The sequence below is a fragment of the Pongo abelii genome, chromosome 18 (assembly GCF_028885655.2).
Source record: "Pongo abelii isolate AG06213 chromosome 18, NHGRI_mPonAbe1-v2.0_pri, whole genome shotgun sequence".
Taxonomy (NCBI): Eukaryota; Metazoa; Chordata; class Mammalia; order Primates; family Hominidae; genus Pongo; species Pongo abelii.
In genome coordinates this window covers 25,961,813-25,980,185 of record NC_072003.2, presented here as the reverse complement: position 1 = coordinate 25,980,185, position 18,373 = coordinate 25,961,813, and the positions used below count along the sequence as shown (strand labels likewise).

The following is an 18,373-nucleotide window of genomic DNA, read 5'->3' as shown; positions in this document are numbered from 1 at the left end:
GTCAGTTTCCCCCACAGACTGCTGCTTCCCCGGATGAGCAGAAGGTGTTTGCCCTCTGGGAGTCTGGAGACATGAGTGATCAGGTGAGGTGAACTTTGCTGCCATCTTCCCCAGGAGCAGGGGGGTTTCCTGCAGGGTTGGAGGCCTTGGGGGACATGTGCACTCGAAGTGCAGCCACACATTTCAGATTTTCTGGCGCACACGGTTTTAAATATTCTGCTCCAACTCTGTACGCTGACAAAATAAGCTGCATGTGCCAATAGTTTGAACCTAAACCAGTGGTTCCCAGATGCCAGTCTGTGAGCCAGCTCCATCAGAATCATCTTTTAAAAAATACAGGCTGGGCGTGGTGGCTCACGCCTATAATCCCAGCACTTTGGGAGGCCAAGGCGGGTGGATCACCTGAGGTCGGGAGTTCGACACCAGCCTGACCAATATGGTGAAACCCCATCTCTACTAAAAATACCCATGGTCGTGGGAGACTGAGACAGGAGAATTGCTTGAACCTGGGAGGTAGAGGTTGCAGTGAACCAAGATCACACCACTACACTCCAGACTGGGTGACAGAGCAAGACTGTGTCTCAGAAAAAAAAAAAACATAGATTCAGTTCTGTTCAGTAGGTATGGGGTACTGTCCTAGGTATCTGAATTTCTGTAAAGCTTCCTGAGCGACTCTGATCCAGCCAGGCTTACAGAGCACTGGTGAAGCACATTTCTCAGGTGGCCTCTGGCAGCAGGAATCAAAAGGATTCCTTGTCAGATCTCAGGTCCTGGACTTTTAGGTTAAAGAAATTGGTCATTTTGCTTCTAGTCACACTGTGACGGGGAGGGTCACAGGTGTCCAGTGCCCAGAAATGTGAGTGGAAGCAGCAGCGCCTTGTGTGTGTGTGGCGTAGTCATGGACACTGCATCCCAGCTTTTGTTAGGCCGTGAACGTACCTAATTTGATGGTCGAAACGCCAGTCAGTCTGACCGTGTTAGGCCCTGCTGCTAAGGTGTGGGGAGAAGGGAGTCAGCAGAAATCCCGCTGAGCTCTCTGTCCCCAGCTGCCTCTTAGGGGAGCCAACTGGCAGGCTGAGGATCTAAGGGGCTGGGGCCTTTTCCTGAGCAAGCTTGAGTGCTTTTGTCCAGAATAGAGGGTATCTGAAATACTTTGATAACATAAATGCAGATTTTTAAACATCAAATCAGACTAGAAGTTTTAATAGGAAAGCTCTTGCACTGCCTGACCTGACTGCCACCCCTCAGAGGTGACCACTTTTATTACTACTTTTTTAACAGAAACAGGGTCTCACTATGTTGGCCAGGCTAGTCTTGAACTCCTGGCCTCAAGCAGTTCTCCTGCCTCAGCCTCCCAAAGTGCTAGGATCATAGGCATTTAAATCACCAAAAGATACCACTAAAATAGCTGCCCCCATTTTAAAAAAATCAGCTTGTCATTAGCAATGGGCTTCCCATTGTGGTGGATGAGATTTAGCTCTCAACTATTTTAGGAGACTGTAGAGAGATAGATATGTTACGCCATTTTTTTTTTTTTGAGATAGCGTCTTGCTCTTGCTCTTGCTCTTGCTCTGTCATCTAGGCCTGGAGTGCAGTGGTGCCATCTCAGCTCACGCCTCCTGCGTTCAAGTGATTCTTGTGCCTCAGCCACCTGGGTACCTGGGATTACGGGCTTGTGCTGCCTCACCCAGCTAATTTTTGTATTTTTAGTAGAGAGCGGGGGGGGGGCGGGGGGGGGGTGGGTCCCACCATGTTGGCCAGGCTGGTCTCGAACTCCTGGCCTCAAGTGATCTGCCTGCCTTGGCCTTCCAAAGTGCTGGGATTACAAGCGTGAGCCACCACGCCCAGCCTTTACCTCTTTTTAATTGACTATCATTGTTTATAGCACTATTACAGAATAAACTGAAAATCTGTCCATTGTAGAGCCAAACATCAGTGATATACTATGATTGCATTTCCTTGTTCACTACTCCTGTTTTCACTTGTGTAATTTTCTGAACACGTGTACCGAGGGTGATACTTTGCTTAATTAAGCCTGGTTTCCGGGATGCCTTTCCCTCTGCTTCTCCAGTGAGACTGGCTCTTCCTCATGTCTGTTGCTGAATTCTGGAATCTCTGCTTCTTCCTTGCTTTAGCTTCTAAAGGGACAGAGGAGTTGTCTGCATTCTTTCGTGTCTTCAAATGGCTTTGTTTTAATCTTCAGTATTACAATACAGTATTACTGTTTGTCTGGGACTAGAATTTTAAGAGGCAAATGATACTTTATGTAGCAGTCTCAACTGTTTACATGAACCATAGCAAAAAAAAAGGAGAATCAAATCCATCTCCTCTTAATGTTTGCAGAAGGATGCAAACAAAACCAGCCAAGTATGGAACAATGTGTAAGTGAGGTTATCAAAGTTTCTATTTTCACGTGATCAAATGATTTGCCTCTCAAAATTCTAGTCCTAGACAAATAGTGATACATGAAGCATCCTTTTTTTTTTTTTTTGAGACAGAGTCTCCCTCTGTCGGCCAGGCTGGAGTGCAGTGGAGTGCAGTGGCACGATCTCGGCTCACTGCAACCTCCGCCTCCCGGGCTCAAGCAATTCTCTTGCCTCAGCCTCCCGAGTAGCTGGGATTATAGGCGTGTGCCACCATGCCTGGCTAATTTTTGCATTTTTAGTAGAGACGGAGTTTCACCATGTTGGACAGGCTGGTCTCGAACTCTTGACCTCAGGTAATCCGCCTGCCTCGGTCTCCCAAAGTGCTGGGATTGCAGGCGTGAGCCACTGCGCCTGGAATGAAGCATCTTTAAGAGAGTTTCCATTGTTTAAGTTTTCAGAGTTGTTGAAATTCCATAACATTCTCCTTCTTGGTCTTTTAAATTTGGCCTGTATTCTTTCCTTTATGCCAAACTGCAGAATTTTTCATTATTCTGTATATCAGTCAGTGCAATTTCAGCTGTGCCCTGGTGCAGTCATTATTGTGCTAGACAATTGAGTTCTTATAAAATCCTGTGAGTTGTTACTTTTTTCTGTTCTTTCAGAATTCTTATGACAGATATTAGACATACTGAATTCAATCTTTTCTATTCAATTTTTATTTTGGGGTGTAACGTATTTTATGGCATCCTGTTTCATGGATGCAGTGGCATGTTTGTGTGTTAAGACTTCACACCAATTTTGACACCCTCTTCTCATCTCCGTGCAGCTTAGATTGTCGCTTCACCTGCCTGCTAAGTCCGATGCACGCCTGCATTTTACCATGCAGAAATGTGTTCAAGCCACTCATCCTCTCATGTCTCTTCACCAGTTCTTTTGTTATGGTGGCATATACCTTTGTTTTTATTTATATTCAAGTTTCCAGACATAGCGTTAATGCCTTTACTTTTGTGTTTTTATTTCTGTACACTGTCTTGCTGGGTCTCTAGAGATGACTTGGCTCATCTTTAACCAGAGGTGCTGCGTGAGGGTTTTTATCAAGAGACTGCAACACAAAGTCAGGTGCATGGCTTGGGTGTCTCGTTTGGGGATGTTTCTCTTTTTAGATCACTGTTTCCCATAATAACGTGTTTTTGCTACTAAAGCATCGACAGGTTTTGCTTGAAATTTTTTCCAAAAATTACCGGGTACGCCGAAACATGATCCAGTCTCGGTTGACTCAAGAGTGTGGAGAAGATCTCAGTAAACAGGAGGTGGATAAAGTACTAAAGGTACATCCATTTTGTGCATAACAAACAATATCAAAGGCTCTGGAAGGGGCTGACAGCGTGTAGAAGGGACTCTAGTGTCTTTGTGTATATGAAATCAGGCTTCCTTGGGACCCCTCCCCAGACAGTCTTGTCTTGAGCAACTGTTAATGATTGGCATTGGTTGGGGAAGGGGTTATGTGCCAGAGGACTGACCCCTTCAAACAATATAGTCACAGTGGTGTCCAAGGGAAAGAATACAGCCATGGATGCTTTGTTTCTCTTTCTGGTTGGGCCAGTAATGCCCCTTTCATCCCTCTTCTCTGCTTGTCACTAGAGACAGAAACTAAAAACCATGGCTTCAGGCTGCTAAAAGCCTAAAACAATAGAACAACAAAAAAATATGGTGGGTTGGATGAGCTTGGCCGTGGGTCAGCGTCTTCTAAAATGATAGGGCCTAGTTGAGAATCCTCACTCTACTCGCCCTTGAATTTTGAACTACTCTTCTGATTGTTGCCATAGCCACATACATGACTTTCAGTAGAATCCATTCTTAAATTTAAAAAGGAATATCATCTGTTTACTATATGAAAGCACCTAATGTACAACCTATAATGCTTTTCTGAAGTGACTGTAGTACAAATACCAACCATATTTGCAGCAACACTGAGAGACAGAAAACTGATGACAATGTCTTGTTTTGATTAAACATCCAGAGCCATATAAGTAATACTGTTTTTTAAGTATCCTTGTTCTGGGCATGTCAGTATCTGTACACCCCCTTTTTTTTTTTTTTTGAGACGGAGTTTCGCTCTTGTTGCCCAGGCTAGAGTGCAATAGCACAATCTCGGCTCACCGCAACCTCTACCTCCCAGTTTCAAGCAGTTCTCCTGCCTCAGCCTCCCAGGTAGCTGTTGCTGGGATTACAGGTGTGAGCCACCATGCCTGGCCCACCCTCACTTTTAAAATGCCCCTGAGGAACGGCCAGGCACGGTGGCTCACACCTGTAATCCCAGCGCTTTGGGAGGCTGAGGCGGGTGGATCACCTGAGGTCAGGAGTTTGAGACCCGCCTGACCAACATGGAGAAACCCCATCTCTACTAAAAATACAAAATTAGCTGGGCGTAGTGGTACATGCCTGTAATCCCAGCTACTTGGGAGGCTGAGGCAGGAGAATCGCTTGAACCTGGGAGGCAGAGGCTGCAGTGAGCCAAGATCATGCCATTGCACTCCAGCCTGGGTAACAAGAGCAAAACTCTGTCTCAAAAAAAAACTACCCCTGAGGAAAGGGTGGCAAAAAAAAAAAAAAAAACTACCCCTGAGGAAAGGGTGGCTGGTAGTAGCCATGGTGGTGTGGTTAGGCAGTTTTTGATTTCCCATTTGTATTCTATTCACTAATCATAAATCGAGTGTTGACATTGTGGACAGAATGTAATTAGCTCCTTTTCCTGCAAAAATCTGCGCTTACCCTGTTTCTCTCTCATAGGACTGCTGTGTAAGCTATGGTGGCATGTGGTACCTTAAAGGGACAGTACAGTCTTGACAATAGTAGCAAACTACTAACCCAGCAAATCTAAGCCCAAGGAAGAAGGGCGGAACCAGAAGTAGAGCCTCGACTGGCTTCAGATGACACAGAGCAAGAGGAACTGACCATCTCATGACCTGTGGCATTGCATGGTGCAGTGGACAGAAGGGATTATCCTCAGCCAGTCGCAGGGTCAGCTTAAGTTAGATCACTCCCAGAAGAGACCAGCTGGGACCTTCTTTGCAGTACAATTTGAAATTCCTGATGTATTTTGCTTATTATTTGGTTTCATTCTCATAATAAAGAGAGTGTATACTGACATGGGCAGGATGATAAAAATCATGGTTTAATATTTTCTTTTGTAAACTTAATGCCAACAAGGTCTAAGTTTTATGTTTACAACATGAAGAAAACCTCAAAGTTTTTAATTTTTAAAATGCCTAGAAGACAATATGTCTTGGATTATCTATCTATCTGCTAAGACCTCCACCAATTTCATTAAACCAAATTGAATTATTCTATTCAATTCTTGGGATTCTGTGGCCACTTTACTTTTGACAACCACCTACTTTATGTAGCAGTCTCAACTGTTCACATGAACCATAGCAAAAAATCAATCAAATCCATCTCCTTTTAATGTTTGCAGAAAGATGCAAACAAAACCAGGTAAGTATGGAACAATGTATAAGTGTGGTTATCACACTTTGATGTAAAAATTTCTATTTTGTGTATTTTTAAAATAAATGCTAACACTAAACTAGCCTCATGGTGCTATCTTCAGATGGTTACAGGAAGGCGATCTTGTTGGGCTCAGCGTTACATGTATCTAGAGGGAACGGAGCTAATGGAGGGAGACAGAGCAGCACTGTCCACTAGAAAGAGGCGAGTCACGTACGTCATTTTGAAAGTTTCTAGCAGCCACATTAGTTTAAAAAGGTCACTTTAGCATATTATTTAGCCCAAAATATCTAAAACATCAACATAAGGTAAAATATTAATATTTTACCTTTTTTTTGTACCAAGTCTTCAAAATCCGGCATTTTACACCTTCCTCAACACTCTCAATTTGGACTAGCCACATCGTAAGTGCTCAGATGCCACATGGGGCTATTTGCGACAGTATTAGATAGCACAGCCGTAGAAACTGATGGAAAAAATAAGAGTAAGCTAGGTTGGGTGACGTGAATTTTGGTATCTAGATAAGGCTTTTGCCATCTTTTTTGTACAACACAGCCACTAATTGTCTGAAGGTTTAAATGACAGTCTATGCTATTTCCCCACTCCCCCCAAAATAAAACATCTGATATTTTAGCTATAGAATCACTAAGGCATTGATCAAGGATGTACTTTACCAGATAAGTATTTGGTAACATTGCTTAACAAGTTGATCGTGTATTGATTCTGTTAACATATGTGAACCTGAAAAGTAAAGTTACCAAAAGCGATTTGGAATATGTCTCAGCTTTTCCATCCTACTTCCTTCTCACTTTGAAAGGGGAAATGCTCATGTGGGACGGCACAGAATGTTAGTCCCATCACCTTGCAGAACTTAATTGGCTCAGTGGAGAAGTCAGAGCCTTAAATACTTCACATTGATAAAAAGAATTGGTTAAAACACCAAACTCAAATAGCAAGAAAAAGAAACTTAAGGAATATAGGAGGGAACTATTGTTTTAAAAAAAATTGAGGGAACTTGGGATGTCAGAATAGGACTTTCCAGCACTCTCCCCCCGCAGAAACACGAATTTAAACAACTGTCCACACACAAAAATACCTTTACAAGAGTTAAGGAACCACTAGAGATGATAGCACCTCAGTGTACCACAGAAATAAGATGTATTAAAGAGGATAGGAGGGACAATTTTACATTACCTAGCTTACCCCCTCCCCAGCCCCAGGCAGCACAGGGTGGAGAGAGAGACCCTCTACTTGGAGGAAGGAGAACATTGGACCCCAAATTCTCATGCCAGCCCCAGACTCCAGGCCTGCCCCAGGAACACAGGCTCTAAGCATACCCACTGCCAGGCCTGCACCCATGAGCTCACACTCTAGCAGGCACCCCCTCCCCACCCTGGTCCAGCCCCATCTGAGTAAACCCCAGCACTGGGCTGGCCCTCACAGACCTAGGCTCCAATATCTCCTGCAGCCCCAGGTTCTAGGCCAGCCCCCATGGCCCCAGGATCCAAGCCAGCCCTCAGAGACTAGTCTCCAGGCCAGTATCTACATACCCCTGGCTCCAGGCTGATCTATATGCCCCCATGCCAGCACCCACAATCCCAGGCTCCAGTACAATACCCCTGGACCCAAGTTCCATGTGTGCCTCAGCACCAGGCTCCAGTGGACCCAGGTTCCGGGCACATACCTCAGTAAGCCTCAATGCCAGGCATGCCCTGGCAGACTGAGGCTCCAGAACAGTCCCTATGGACCCAGGACCTAGGCCCACCCCTGCAGGTTTTTAGGCTTCAGGTCAGCTCCCTGGATGCAGGCTCCAGGCCTGCCCTTGTGGGCTCAGGCTCTGGTTGTACCCCTGCAGACCCAATCAACTGGCCCACTCCACTGGACCTACGTTCCAGGATTAATACTATGCATGCAAGCACCAGGCTCATCCGTCTGCTGACCTAGGTACTAGGTCAGCCTGCTCAAGGACTCCAGCAGCAAGCCTGCCTACAGAAGACCACACCAGACAACTTGCCCAGAATCTCTGAATGGGCTCACTGTTAAACGGCTGTTCCAGGCAAAGTCAGACTGCAGAGATTAGAATCAGTCCTTACACTTCATCCAATGTACAGACATCAACATATGACCACAAGGATCAAGAACAATCAGGGAGACATGCTATCACCAAAGTAACAAAATAAAGCACCAGAAATCTACCCTAAAGAAATGGAGATTTATAAACTGCCTGACAACTCAAAATAGTTTTAAGGAAGTTCAGCAAACTTCAAGAAAATACACAGATATAACTCAACAAAATCAAGAAAACAACCAAATCAAGAAACCTAATAGATAGAAGTTATATATTTTTTACAAACCATTCTGAAGCTGAAAAATACAATGAATGAAATGTAAAATGGAATAGTGAGCATCAACAGAATTGATCAAGCAGAGACTCTATGAACTCAAAGACAGATTATTTGAAAATATAGCCAGAAGAACAAAAAGAATGAAAAGGAATGAAGAAAGCTTAAGGGATTTATGGGACAGCATCAAAAGAGCAAATATTTGAGTTATAGGAGTTCAGTAAGGAGAAGAAAGAAATAAGTCACAAAATAGTAGCAGAAAACCTTCCAGATCTGGAGAAAGATATAAATATCCAGGTGCAAGAATATCAAAAGTCTCCAATCAGATTCAATATGAACAAAACTATACCATGACATTATAATCAAATTGTCAAAAATCAAAAGACAAAGGGGAAGATCCTAAAAGCAGCTAGAGAAAAGCAGCAGATCACATATAGGGGAGTTCCAGTAAGGCTAGCACTTCTCAGCAGAAACCTTACAGGCCAGGAGAGAGTAGGATGATACATTCAGAGTGCTAAAGGAGAACAAATTTCCAACCATGAATACTTTATCCAGCAAAACTTCAGAAATGGAGAAAAAGACTTTCCCAGACAAAAGCTGAAGCATTGCATCACCACCAGCTCTGTTTACAAAAAAATGTGAAAGGGAGTTCAAGCTGGTAGAAAAGGATGTTAGTAACATGAAAACATGAAAGTATGAAACTAGTAAAAGTGTACTGTCAAACTCAGGAATACTCTAATACTGTAATGGTGGTATATATATTGCTTATCTTTAGTATAAAGATTAAAAGAGAAAACTATTAATAGCTAATTTGTTAAGGGATACACAATATAAAACTTGTAAATTGTGACCTCAAAAACAAAATGTGGGAGGGAGAATAAAGTATAGTTTTTAATGCAATCAAAGTTATCTGCTTAAAATAGTCTGCGATCACTGTGTGTTACATAAGCTTCATGATAACCACAAAGCAAAAACCTGTAGCAGATATGCAAAAGATAAAAAGGAATCAAAGCATACCTCTAAAGGAAATAAATCACAAAGGAAGACAGTAAGAGAGAAACAAAGGATCTACAAAACAACCAGAAAACAACAAAATAGCAGTAGTAACTCCTTACCTACCAATAGGGATAGGTAAGGAGTTACTACTGTGAATGTAAATGGATTAAATTCTCCAATCCATTTACTGTGAATGTAAATGGTTTAACTCTTCCATAATCCAAAGACGGAGTGGCTGGATTAAAAAAAAAAAAAAAAAAGATCTAACTATATGCTGCCAATAAGTGTCTCATTTAACCTGTAAGGGACACATAGAGACTGAAAGTGAAGGAATGGAAAATGGCATTTCATGCAAATAGAAACCAAAAGAGAACAAGAGAGCTAAACTTACATTAGATAAAACAAACTTTAAGTCAAAACTGTAAAATGAGACAAAGTCACAGTATAATGATAAAGGGGTCACTTAACAACTGTAAATATTCACTCAACATCTGAGCACCTAAATATAGAAAGCAAATATGAATAGATCTGAATGGAGAGATAGACTGTAAAACAATAATAGTAGGGGATTTCAATATCCCACTTTCAGTAATGGACAGATCAAGGCCAAAAAAAAAAAAAATCAATAAGAAAGCATCGGACTTTACACATTAAACAAAATGGACCTACCAGACATATACAGAAGATTCCATCCAACAGCAGAATACACATTCTTCTTGAGCATACATGGAATATTCTCCAGGACAGATCATATATTAGGGTACAATCTTTAAGTATCTTTTCTGACCACAATGGTATGAAACTAGAAATCAGTAACAGGCGGAATTTCAGGAAATTTACGAATATGTGGAAATTAAACATGCTCCTGAACAAATAGGCCAATGAAAAAAAATAAAAGGAAAAATTTAAAAAATATCTTGAGACAAAAATGGACACAAAACATGAAATACAACAAAAGCAGCTCTGAGACAGAAGTTTATAGCAATCACCACCCACATCAATAAGAAAAGACTTCAGACAAACAACCCAATGTTACACCTCAAGGAACCAGTAAAATAAAAAGAACTAGGCCCAGTTAATAAAAGGAAATAGGCCAGGTGAGGTGGCTCACGCCTGTAATCCCAGCACTTTGGGAGGCCAAGGTGGGCAGATCACCTGAGGTCAGGGGTTTGAGACTAGCCTGACCAACATGGCAAAACCCTATCTCTACTAAAAATGCAAAAAAATTAGCCATGTATGGTGACACGCTCCTGTAGTCCCAGCTACTTGGGAGGCTGAGGCAGGAGAATCGCTTGAACCTGGGAGGTGGAGGTTGCAGTGAGATGAGATTACGCTACTGCACTCCAGCCTGGGTAACAGAGCAAGACTCCATCTCAAAAATACATACATACATACATAAATGGAAATAATAAAAGACCAGAGCAAGACTACGTCTCAAAAATAAATAAAAGAAAGGAAATAATAAAGACCAGAGCTGAAAAAAAATGAAAAGATCAACAAAATTCAGTTGGTTTCTTGGAAAGATAAAATTGACAAACTTCTAGCTAAAAAAAAATAGAGAAGACTCTCATATAATTAGAAATGGAAAAAGATAATCCCAGCACTTTGGGAGGCTGAGGCAGGTGGATCACCTGAGGTCAGCAGTTTGAGATCAGCCTGGCCAATATGGTGAACCCCATCTCTACTAAAAACTACAAAAATTTGCCGGGCATGGTGGCAGGCACCTGTAATCCCAGCTACTTGGGAGGCTGAGGTAGGAGAATCACTTGAGCCTGGGAAGGGAATGTTGTAGTGAGCTGAGATCCCACCACTGCACTCCAGCTTGGGCGATAAGAGTGAGACCTTGTAAGAAAGAAAGAAAGGAAAGAAGAGAGAGGGAAGGGGAAGACATTACAACTGATTTATAGAAATACAAAGGATCAGGCCAGGCACGGTGGCTCATGCCTGTAATCCCAGCACTTTGGGAGGCCAAGGCGGGCGGATCACTTGAGGTCAGGAGTTTGAGACCACCCTGGTCAAAGTGGCGAAACCCTGTCTCTACTAAAAATACAAAAAATTAGCCAGGCTTGGTAGCAGGTTCCTGTAATCCCAGCTACTTGGGAGGCTGAGGCAGGAGAATCACTTGAACCTGGGAGGCAGAAGTTGCAGTGAGCCAAGACCATGCCATTGCACTCTAGCCTGGGCAACATGAGCAAAACTCCATCTCGAAAAAAAAAATTAGCTGGGTGTGGTGGCACATGCCTGTAATCTCAGCTACTCGGGAGGCTTAGGTGGGAGAATTGCTGGAACCCGTGAGATGGAAGTTCACACCACTGCACTCCGGCCTGGGAGACAGAGCGAGACTCTCTGTCTCAAAAAAAAAAAAAAAAAAAAGAGAAAAGAAAAGAAATACAAAGGATCCTAAGAGACTACCATAAAAAATCACCAGCAAACTGGATAACCTACAAGAAATGGATGAGTTCCTAGACACATACAGCCTACCAAGACTGAATCACAAACACACCGAAAATCTGACCAATGAGTAAGAAGGTTGAATCAATAATTTTAAAAAGTCTGCCATCAAAGAAAAGGCCAGGACCTGGTGGCATCATTGCCGAATTCAACTACATATTTATGGAAAACTAATACCAATCTTTCTGAAACTTCCAAAAATTTGATGAAGAGGAATACTTTCAAACTAATTTTAGAAGGCCAGCACTACCCTGATATCAAATCCAGACAAGGACACTATAAGAAAAGAAAATTAGGCTGGGCGCAGTGGCTCATGCCTGTAATTCCAACACTGCGAAGCCAAGATGGGCAGATCACCTGAGGTCAGGAGTTCGAGAACCTCCTGGCCAAAATGGTGAAACCCTGTCTCTACTAAAAATTACAAAAATTAACCAAGAGTGGTGGCGCATGCCTTGTAATACCAGCTACTCAGGAAGCTGAGGCCGGAGAATCGCTGGAACCTGGGTGGCGGAGGTTGCAGTGAGCCAAGATCACGCCACTGCACTCCAGCCTGGGCGACAGAGCGAGACTCCATCTAAAAAAATAAATAAATAAATAAATAAAAGAAAATAAAAGAAAATTAGACCAATATCCTTATATCCTTGATGAACACAGCTGCAAAAACCTCACCAGAACTAGCAAACCAAATTCAACACATTAAAACGCTCATTCACCATGATCAAGTGGGATTCATCCCAGTCTGGGCAATATCGCAAAACCCATCTCTGCAAAAAAAAAAAAAAAAAATTTTTTTTTTTAATTAGCCAGGTGTGGTGCTGTGTGCCTACTGTCCCAGCTGCTTGGAAAGCTGAGGCAGGAGGATTGCTTGAGCCCAGGAGTTTGAGACTGCAGTGAGCTATGACCACCACTGCACTCCAGCCTGAGTGACAAAGTGAGACCGTCTCCAAAACAAATAAAGCTGGATTTATCCCTGGGATGCAAGGATGGTTCAATGGTTCTACATATGCAAATCAATAAATTTGATACGCCACATTAACAGAATGAAGGACAAAAACCATATAATCTTCTCAATAGATGTAGAAAAAGCATCTGAAAATTAACAAACATTCATGATTAAAAAATCAACAAACTAAGTATAGAAGGAATGCCCACTCTTACCTCTTCCATTCAACAAAACACTGGAATTCCTAACTATAGCAATTGCCCAGGAAAAATAAAAGGCTGGTGGCTCACGCCTGTCATCCCAGCACTTTGGGAGGCCGAGGCGGGCAGATCACCTGAGGTCAGGAGTTCGAGACCAGCCTGGCAAACATGGTGAAACCCCTACTCTACTAAAAATACAAAAATTGGCCAGGTGTGGTGGTGTAAGCCTGTAATCCTGGTTACTTGGGAGGCTGACACAGGAGAATCGCTTGAACCTGGAAGGCGGAGGGTTGCAGTGAGCTGAGATTGCGCCACTGCACTCCAGCCTGGGAGACAGAGTGAGACTCTGGAGAAAAAAAAAAAAAAGAGCATCCAAATCAGAAAGAAAGAAGTCAAATTGTTCCTGCTTGCAGATGACATGATTTTATACACAGAAAATGTATCTACATGCAAAAGAATGAAGCTGACCTCTTATCTTACACCTTACACAAAAATCAACTCAAAATGGATTAAAAACCTATTTTTAGGCTGGGCACAGTGGCTCACACCTGTAATCCCAGCACTTTAGGAGGCTGAGGCAAGCAGATCACTTTAGGTCAGGAGTTTGAGACTGGCCTGGCCAACATGGCAAAACCCCGACTCTACCAAAAATACAAAAATTAGCAAGGCATGGTGGAGCATGCCTATAATCCCAGCTACTCTGGAGGCTAAGGCAGGAGAATCACTAGAACCTGAGAGATGGAGGTTACAGTGAGCCAAGATCACGCCACTGAACTCCAGCCTGGGGGACAGAGCGAGACACCATCTCAAAAACAAAAACAAACTAACAAAAAAACCTATTTTAAGAACTGAAACCATAAAACCTTAAGAAAAAAAGACAGAGGAAAAGGTCTTTGACATTAATCTTGGCAATGATGTTTTGACTGGGACACCAAAAGCACAGACAGCAAAAGCAAAAAATAAACAGGACTACCTCAAACAAAAGCTTCTGTACAGCAAAGGAAACAACAACATGAAAAGGCAGGCTACGCACTGGGAGAAAATACTTGCAAACTATATATCTAATAAGGGGTTACTAACCAAAATATATAGGGAACTCAATTGCATTCAAATGAATAACCTGAATTTAAAATGGGCAAAGCAGCAGAATAGACATTTCTTCAAAGACATAAAAATGGCCAGCAGGGATATAGCTGCTCAACATCACTAATCAAGAAAATGCAAATAAAAACCACAATGAGATATCTCACATGTTAGGATAGCTTTTATCAAAAAGACAAGAAATAGCAAGTGGTGAAGTTGTAGAGAAAACTGAACATTTGTACACTGTTGATCAGAATGCAGATTGGTGCTGCACTGTGGAAAACAGTATGGATGCTCTTAAAGATAGAACTACCATATGATACAGCAATCCCTCTTCTGGGCATATGCCTAAAGGAAATGAAATCACCACCTTGTAAAGACAACTGTGTTCCCATGTTCATTGCAGCATTATTCATAGGAGCCAACATATGGAAACAACCAAGGTGTCCATCAACAGATGAATGGATAAAGAAATTATGGTATAATAATATATATACATACCATGGAACTTCAGCGTTAAAAAGGGAGGTCCTGCTATTTGCAACAACAGGGATAAAGCTGGAGGAAGACATCATGTAAAATGAAATAAGCTAGACACAGGAAGAAAAATACTGCATGATCCCACTTATATGTAGAATCTTAAAAACAAACAACATCAACAACAACAAAAACAGTAAAATAGTGGTTACCAGGGGTGGGGGAAATGGGAAGAGGCAAGTCAACATTGCAGTTATGTGGGATGGACAAGCCTAAGAGATCTAATAGACAACATGAGGGCTTATAGTTAATAAAATTGTATCATATACTGGTAATTTGCCAAGAGAGTTGATTTTAGGTACTCTTATCACACACACAGGTATGTTATGATGGGTATGTTAATTTGCTTGATCTTAGTAATCACTATATATATCAAGTATATCAAAACGTTGAACATATTAAATATATACAATAAAAAGAACATGAGGATATAGACATGTATATAACAAAGGGGAAAAATGAAAAGAAACAAGTTTTATTTGATGAAACAACAACAAAAATATGTATAGTTCTTTTTTTTAGAGACAGGATCCCACTATATTGCCCAGGCTGGAGTACAGTGGCTATTCACAGGTGCGGTAATAGTGCGTCATAGCCTTGAACTCCTGGGCTCAAGTGATCCTCCTGCCTCAGCCTGCCAAATAGCTGGGACTATATAGGTGCACACCACTGTGCCTGTCTCATTTTTGATATAAATTCTTAAAACAGGAATAGATGGATTCCTGATTAGTAAAAAAAAGTCCATCATTATGCTAAATCAAACAATGGACATATTGTTTAGGATTCAGACAAGCAATTTTACTCTCACCATATTTAATATTCTGGATTATTTCAGAGCATTTAAACAAGAATAAGTGTAAAAATTAAGTAGCCAAACAATATTTTTCCAGGTATATCAAAAGAGTCAAATAAAAGATATTCCCCTATGGTAATTCAACAAGATAGCTGAAATAAATAGCTTTTCTATACACAACTAGTTACAAAGTATAGCAGGAGAAAAATCCCACTTAAAACATCCAAGAGACAAACCTTTAAAAATATGCGAGACCTAAATGGTAAAAATTTGAAAACTGAGACACACAAAGACCATTTGAACAAATGGAAAAACATATAGCCGTTCATGACCAGCCTGGCCAACATGGTGAAACCCCGTCTCTACTAAAAATACAAAAATTAGCTGGGCGTGGTGGTGGGAGCCTGTAATCCCAGCTACTTGGGAGGCAGAGGTTGCAGTGAGCCAAGAATGCACCACTGCACTTCAGCCCGGGCGACACAGTGAGACCCCATCTCAAAAAAAAGACATATAGCCATGTTTTTGGATAGAAGCCTCTGTATGATTAAGCCTGTTCTTATTAATCTATTTATTTAACTTGATCTTGATAAAAGTACCAATTTCCCCTCAAGAACCAGACAAGCTGATTTTAAAGCTCATATTGGGGAAAAAAATGCAAAAAAAAAATGCAAAAAAAAAAATTCCAGGAAAATTCTGAAAGAGTAATGAGAGTTTAACTTCCCCTTAGCAGTTATAAAAATATAAATATCCAAGTACAGCAACTTAAAACTGCAAAATAAGACAATAAAAAATAAAAATTTAAAACTGCATTAGGTACATGAAAATCAGATCCTAGAAATGAAATGTTAAAATTCATGTAGATATTTAGTACTAATATGGGTGGCATTTCAAGTGTTGGTAGATAGACTTCAGATGGATCAAAGAACTCTCAAACACAAAAAGAGACGTGTTAAAGATTCATATACATAAAAGTGTCCAAGTGTGGTGGCTCACACCTGTATTCCCAGCACTTTGGGAGGCCAAGGCAGGCAGATCACTTGAGGCCAGGAGTTGGAGACCAGCCTGGCCAACATGGCAAAACCCCATCTCTACTAAAAATACAAAAAAGTTAGCCAGGTGTGGTGGCACGTGCCTACAGTCCCAGCTATTCAACTTGGGAAGGCTGAGGCACGCGAATTACATGAACCCGGGAAGTGGAGGCTGCAGTGAGTTGAGATCATGCCATTGCACTCCAGCCTGGGCAACAGAGTGAGATGCTGTCTGCCCCCCTCCAAAAAAAAAAAAAAAAAATTTCATATACATAAATTGTGCTTGGTGAAAAAAAAATGCCATTAACAAGGTAAAAACTGCTGGGTGTGGTGGCTCGTGCCTGTAATCCCAGGAGTTGCCTTTGGAGTTACCTTTGGGAGGCCAAGGGAGGGCAGATTGCTTGAGCCCAGGAGTTTGAGACCAGCCTGGGCAACAAGGCAAAACCCCATCTCTATCAAAAGTTAAAAAAATTAGCTGGGCATGGTAACGCACCTCTGGTAGGAAGGCTGAGGTAGGAGGATTGCTTGGGCCCCATTAAGTCAAGGGCTGCAGTGAGCCGTGTCCATGCCACCACACTCCTGCCTAGGCAACAGAGCAAGACCTTCTCAAAAAAAAAACACAAACAACAAACAAAAAAACACACACAACAAAAAAATCAGATAAAAATTAAGATAATCTGGGACAAAACACTTTCAAACTTCTAACTGCAAAACTGCATGTATAAAGTAATAGAGCTCTTTAAATAGGCAAAGGAGACTACAAATGGCTAACAGATTAAAAAATAGTCTTATTAATAGAAATGCAAATATAAGCTACAAGGAAAACACCATTTTTCTATTAGTTTGGCAAAGGTCAAAACGTTTCTTGGCACAAGTATGAAAAAATAGACATCCTCATCCATTGCTAATGGGAGTATCAGTAAACTCTGGATGACAGTAATTGCAAAATGCCTTTTTACTTAACTTCTAATAATATGTCTTCTAGAATCATAGATGTCCATAGATGTATATATAAGGCTGTTTATTACAGACTTTTTCTTTGGTAGTAGTAAAAGACTAGAACAATCTGCTCACTAGGTACTATTTAAACAATTATATATCCATAAACCAGAATATTATGTAGCTACTATAAGAAAAGCACATCATCAGATAAAGATATATGGCTCAATAAAAATGTAAGATGAAGAGTACCTATGCTCATTTGCTTAAAAATGCAGGGTGACAAACATAGCAATTGTGTTAATTTATGCACAGAATATTTTAGGAGAATATACATAAAACTGGTAAATAGCTGATTCCAGGGAGGAGATGGACTGAGAAGGGATCCTTAACCCCCAGGCCGTGGTCTAGTACTGGTCCACGACCTATTAGGAACTGGTCTACGCAGCAGGAGGTGAGCAGTAGGTCAGAGAGTGAAGCTTCATCTGTCTTTACAGCTGCTCCCCATTGCTTGCATTACCACCTGAGCTCCCCGTCAGATCAGCAGTGGCATTAGATTCTCATAGGGAGTGCAAACCCTATTATGAACTGCGCATGCAAGGGATCTACGCTGTGCATTCCTTATGAGAACTAATTCTTGATGATCTGAGGTGGAAGAGTTTCATCCTGAAACCATCCCCTGCTACCTTGGGTCTGTGGAAAAAACTGTCTTCCACAAAACCAGTCCTTGATGCCAAAAAATTGGGTACCACTGCTTTACAAAGTGAAATTTTAAAAAGACGTTTTACCTGTTTTTAAAAACTTAATCCAAAAGCAAAAGTAATTTAGATTCAATGCCTGTTTTAATGTTTGAATAGTATAGTTTCTTTGCTATGGTTCATCAAATGTTTTGAGAATCAATTTGTCAAATGCTATTAATTCAGAATCAAGTCTGATATTTCTGAAATAGTGAAAATTACAGAGTATATAAATTTGAAAATGTTTGTCCAGAGTAGTTTTAATGAACATTTAGCAATATAAGCAGAATTTGTGCTACTAAGTTACACAAATCCAAGGATTCCTTATTTAAAATAGGAAAAAAATTACTGCAAATCTTTCTCACGATATTTGTTGGAAGAAAAAAAAGTGAACAGTTGGTTATAAGAGCAAAATGGCTTATACTGTAAGTAAGACACTAGATCCATCTGC

The 18,373-nt window shown here is 41.3% G+C and overlaps 1 protein-coding gene across 3 annotated transcripts in view; it reads left to right on the top strand.

Annotated features, from left to right (window-relative positions):
• The window catches only part of POLR3E (RNA polymerase III subunit E), a 36,835-nt gene extending 31,114 nt beyond the window's left edge, over window positions 1-5,721 (top strand). For all 3 annotated transcript variants that reach the window (XM_024233580.3, XM_024233579.3, XM_054533631.2), the window contains exons 19-21: window positions 6-83; window positions 3,569-3,694; window positions 5,157-5,721. In XM_024233580.3, coding sequence (XP_024089348.1) covers window positions 6-83; window positions 3,569-3,694; window positions 5,157-5,213 — 261 coding nt within the window. In that variant the 3' untranslated portion in view covers window positions 5,214-5,721. The remainder of the gene's footprint in view (window positions 1-5; window positions 84-3,568; window positions 3,695-5,156) is intronic.
• Window positions 5,722-18,373: the final 12,652 nt, after the last annotated feature.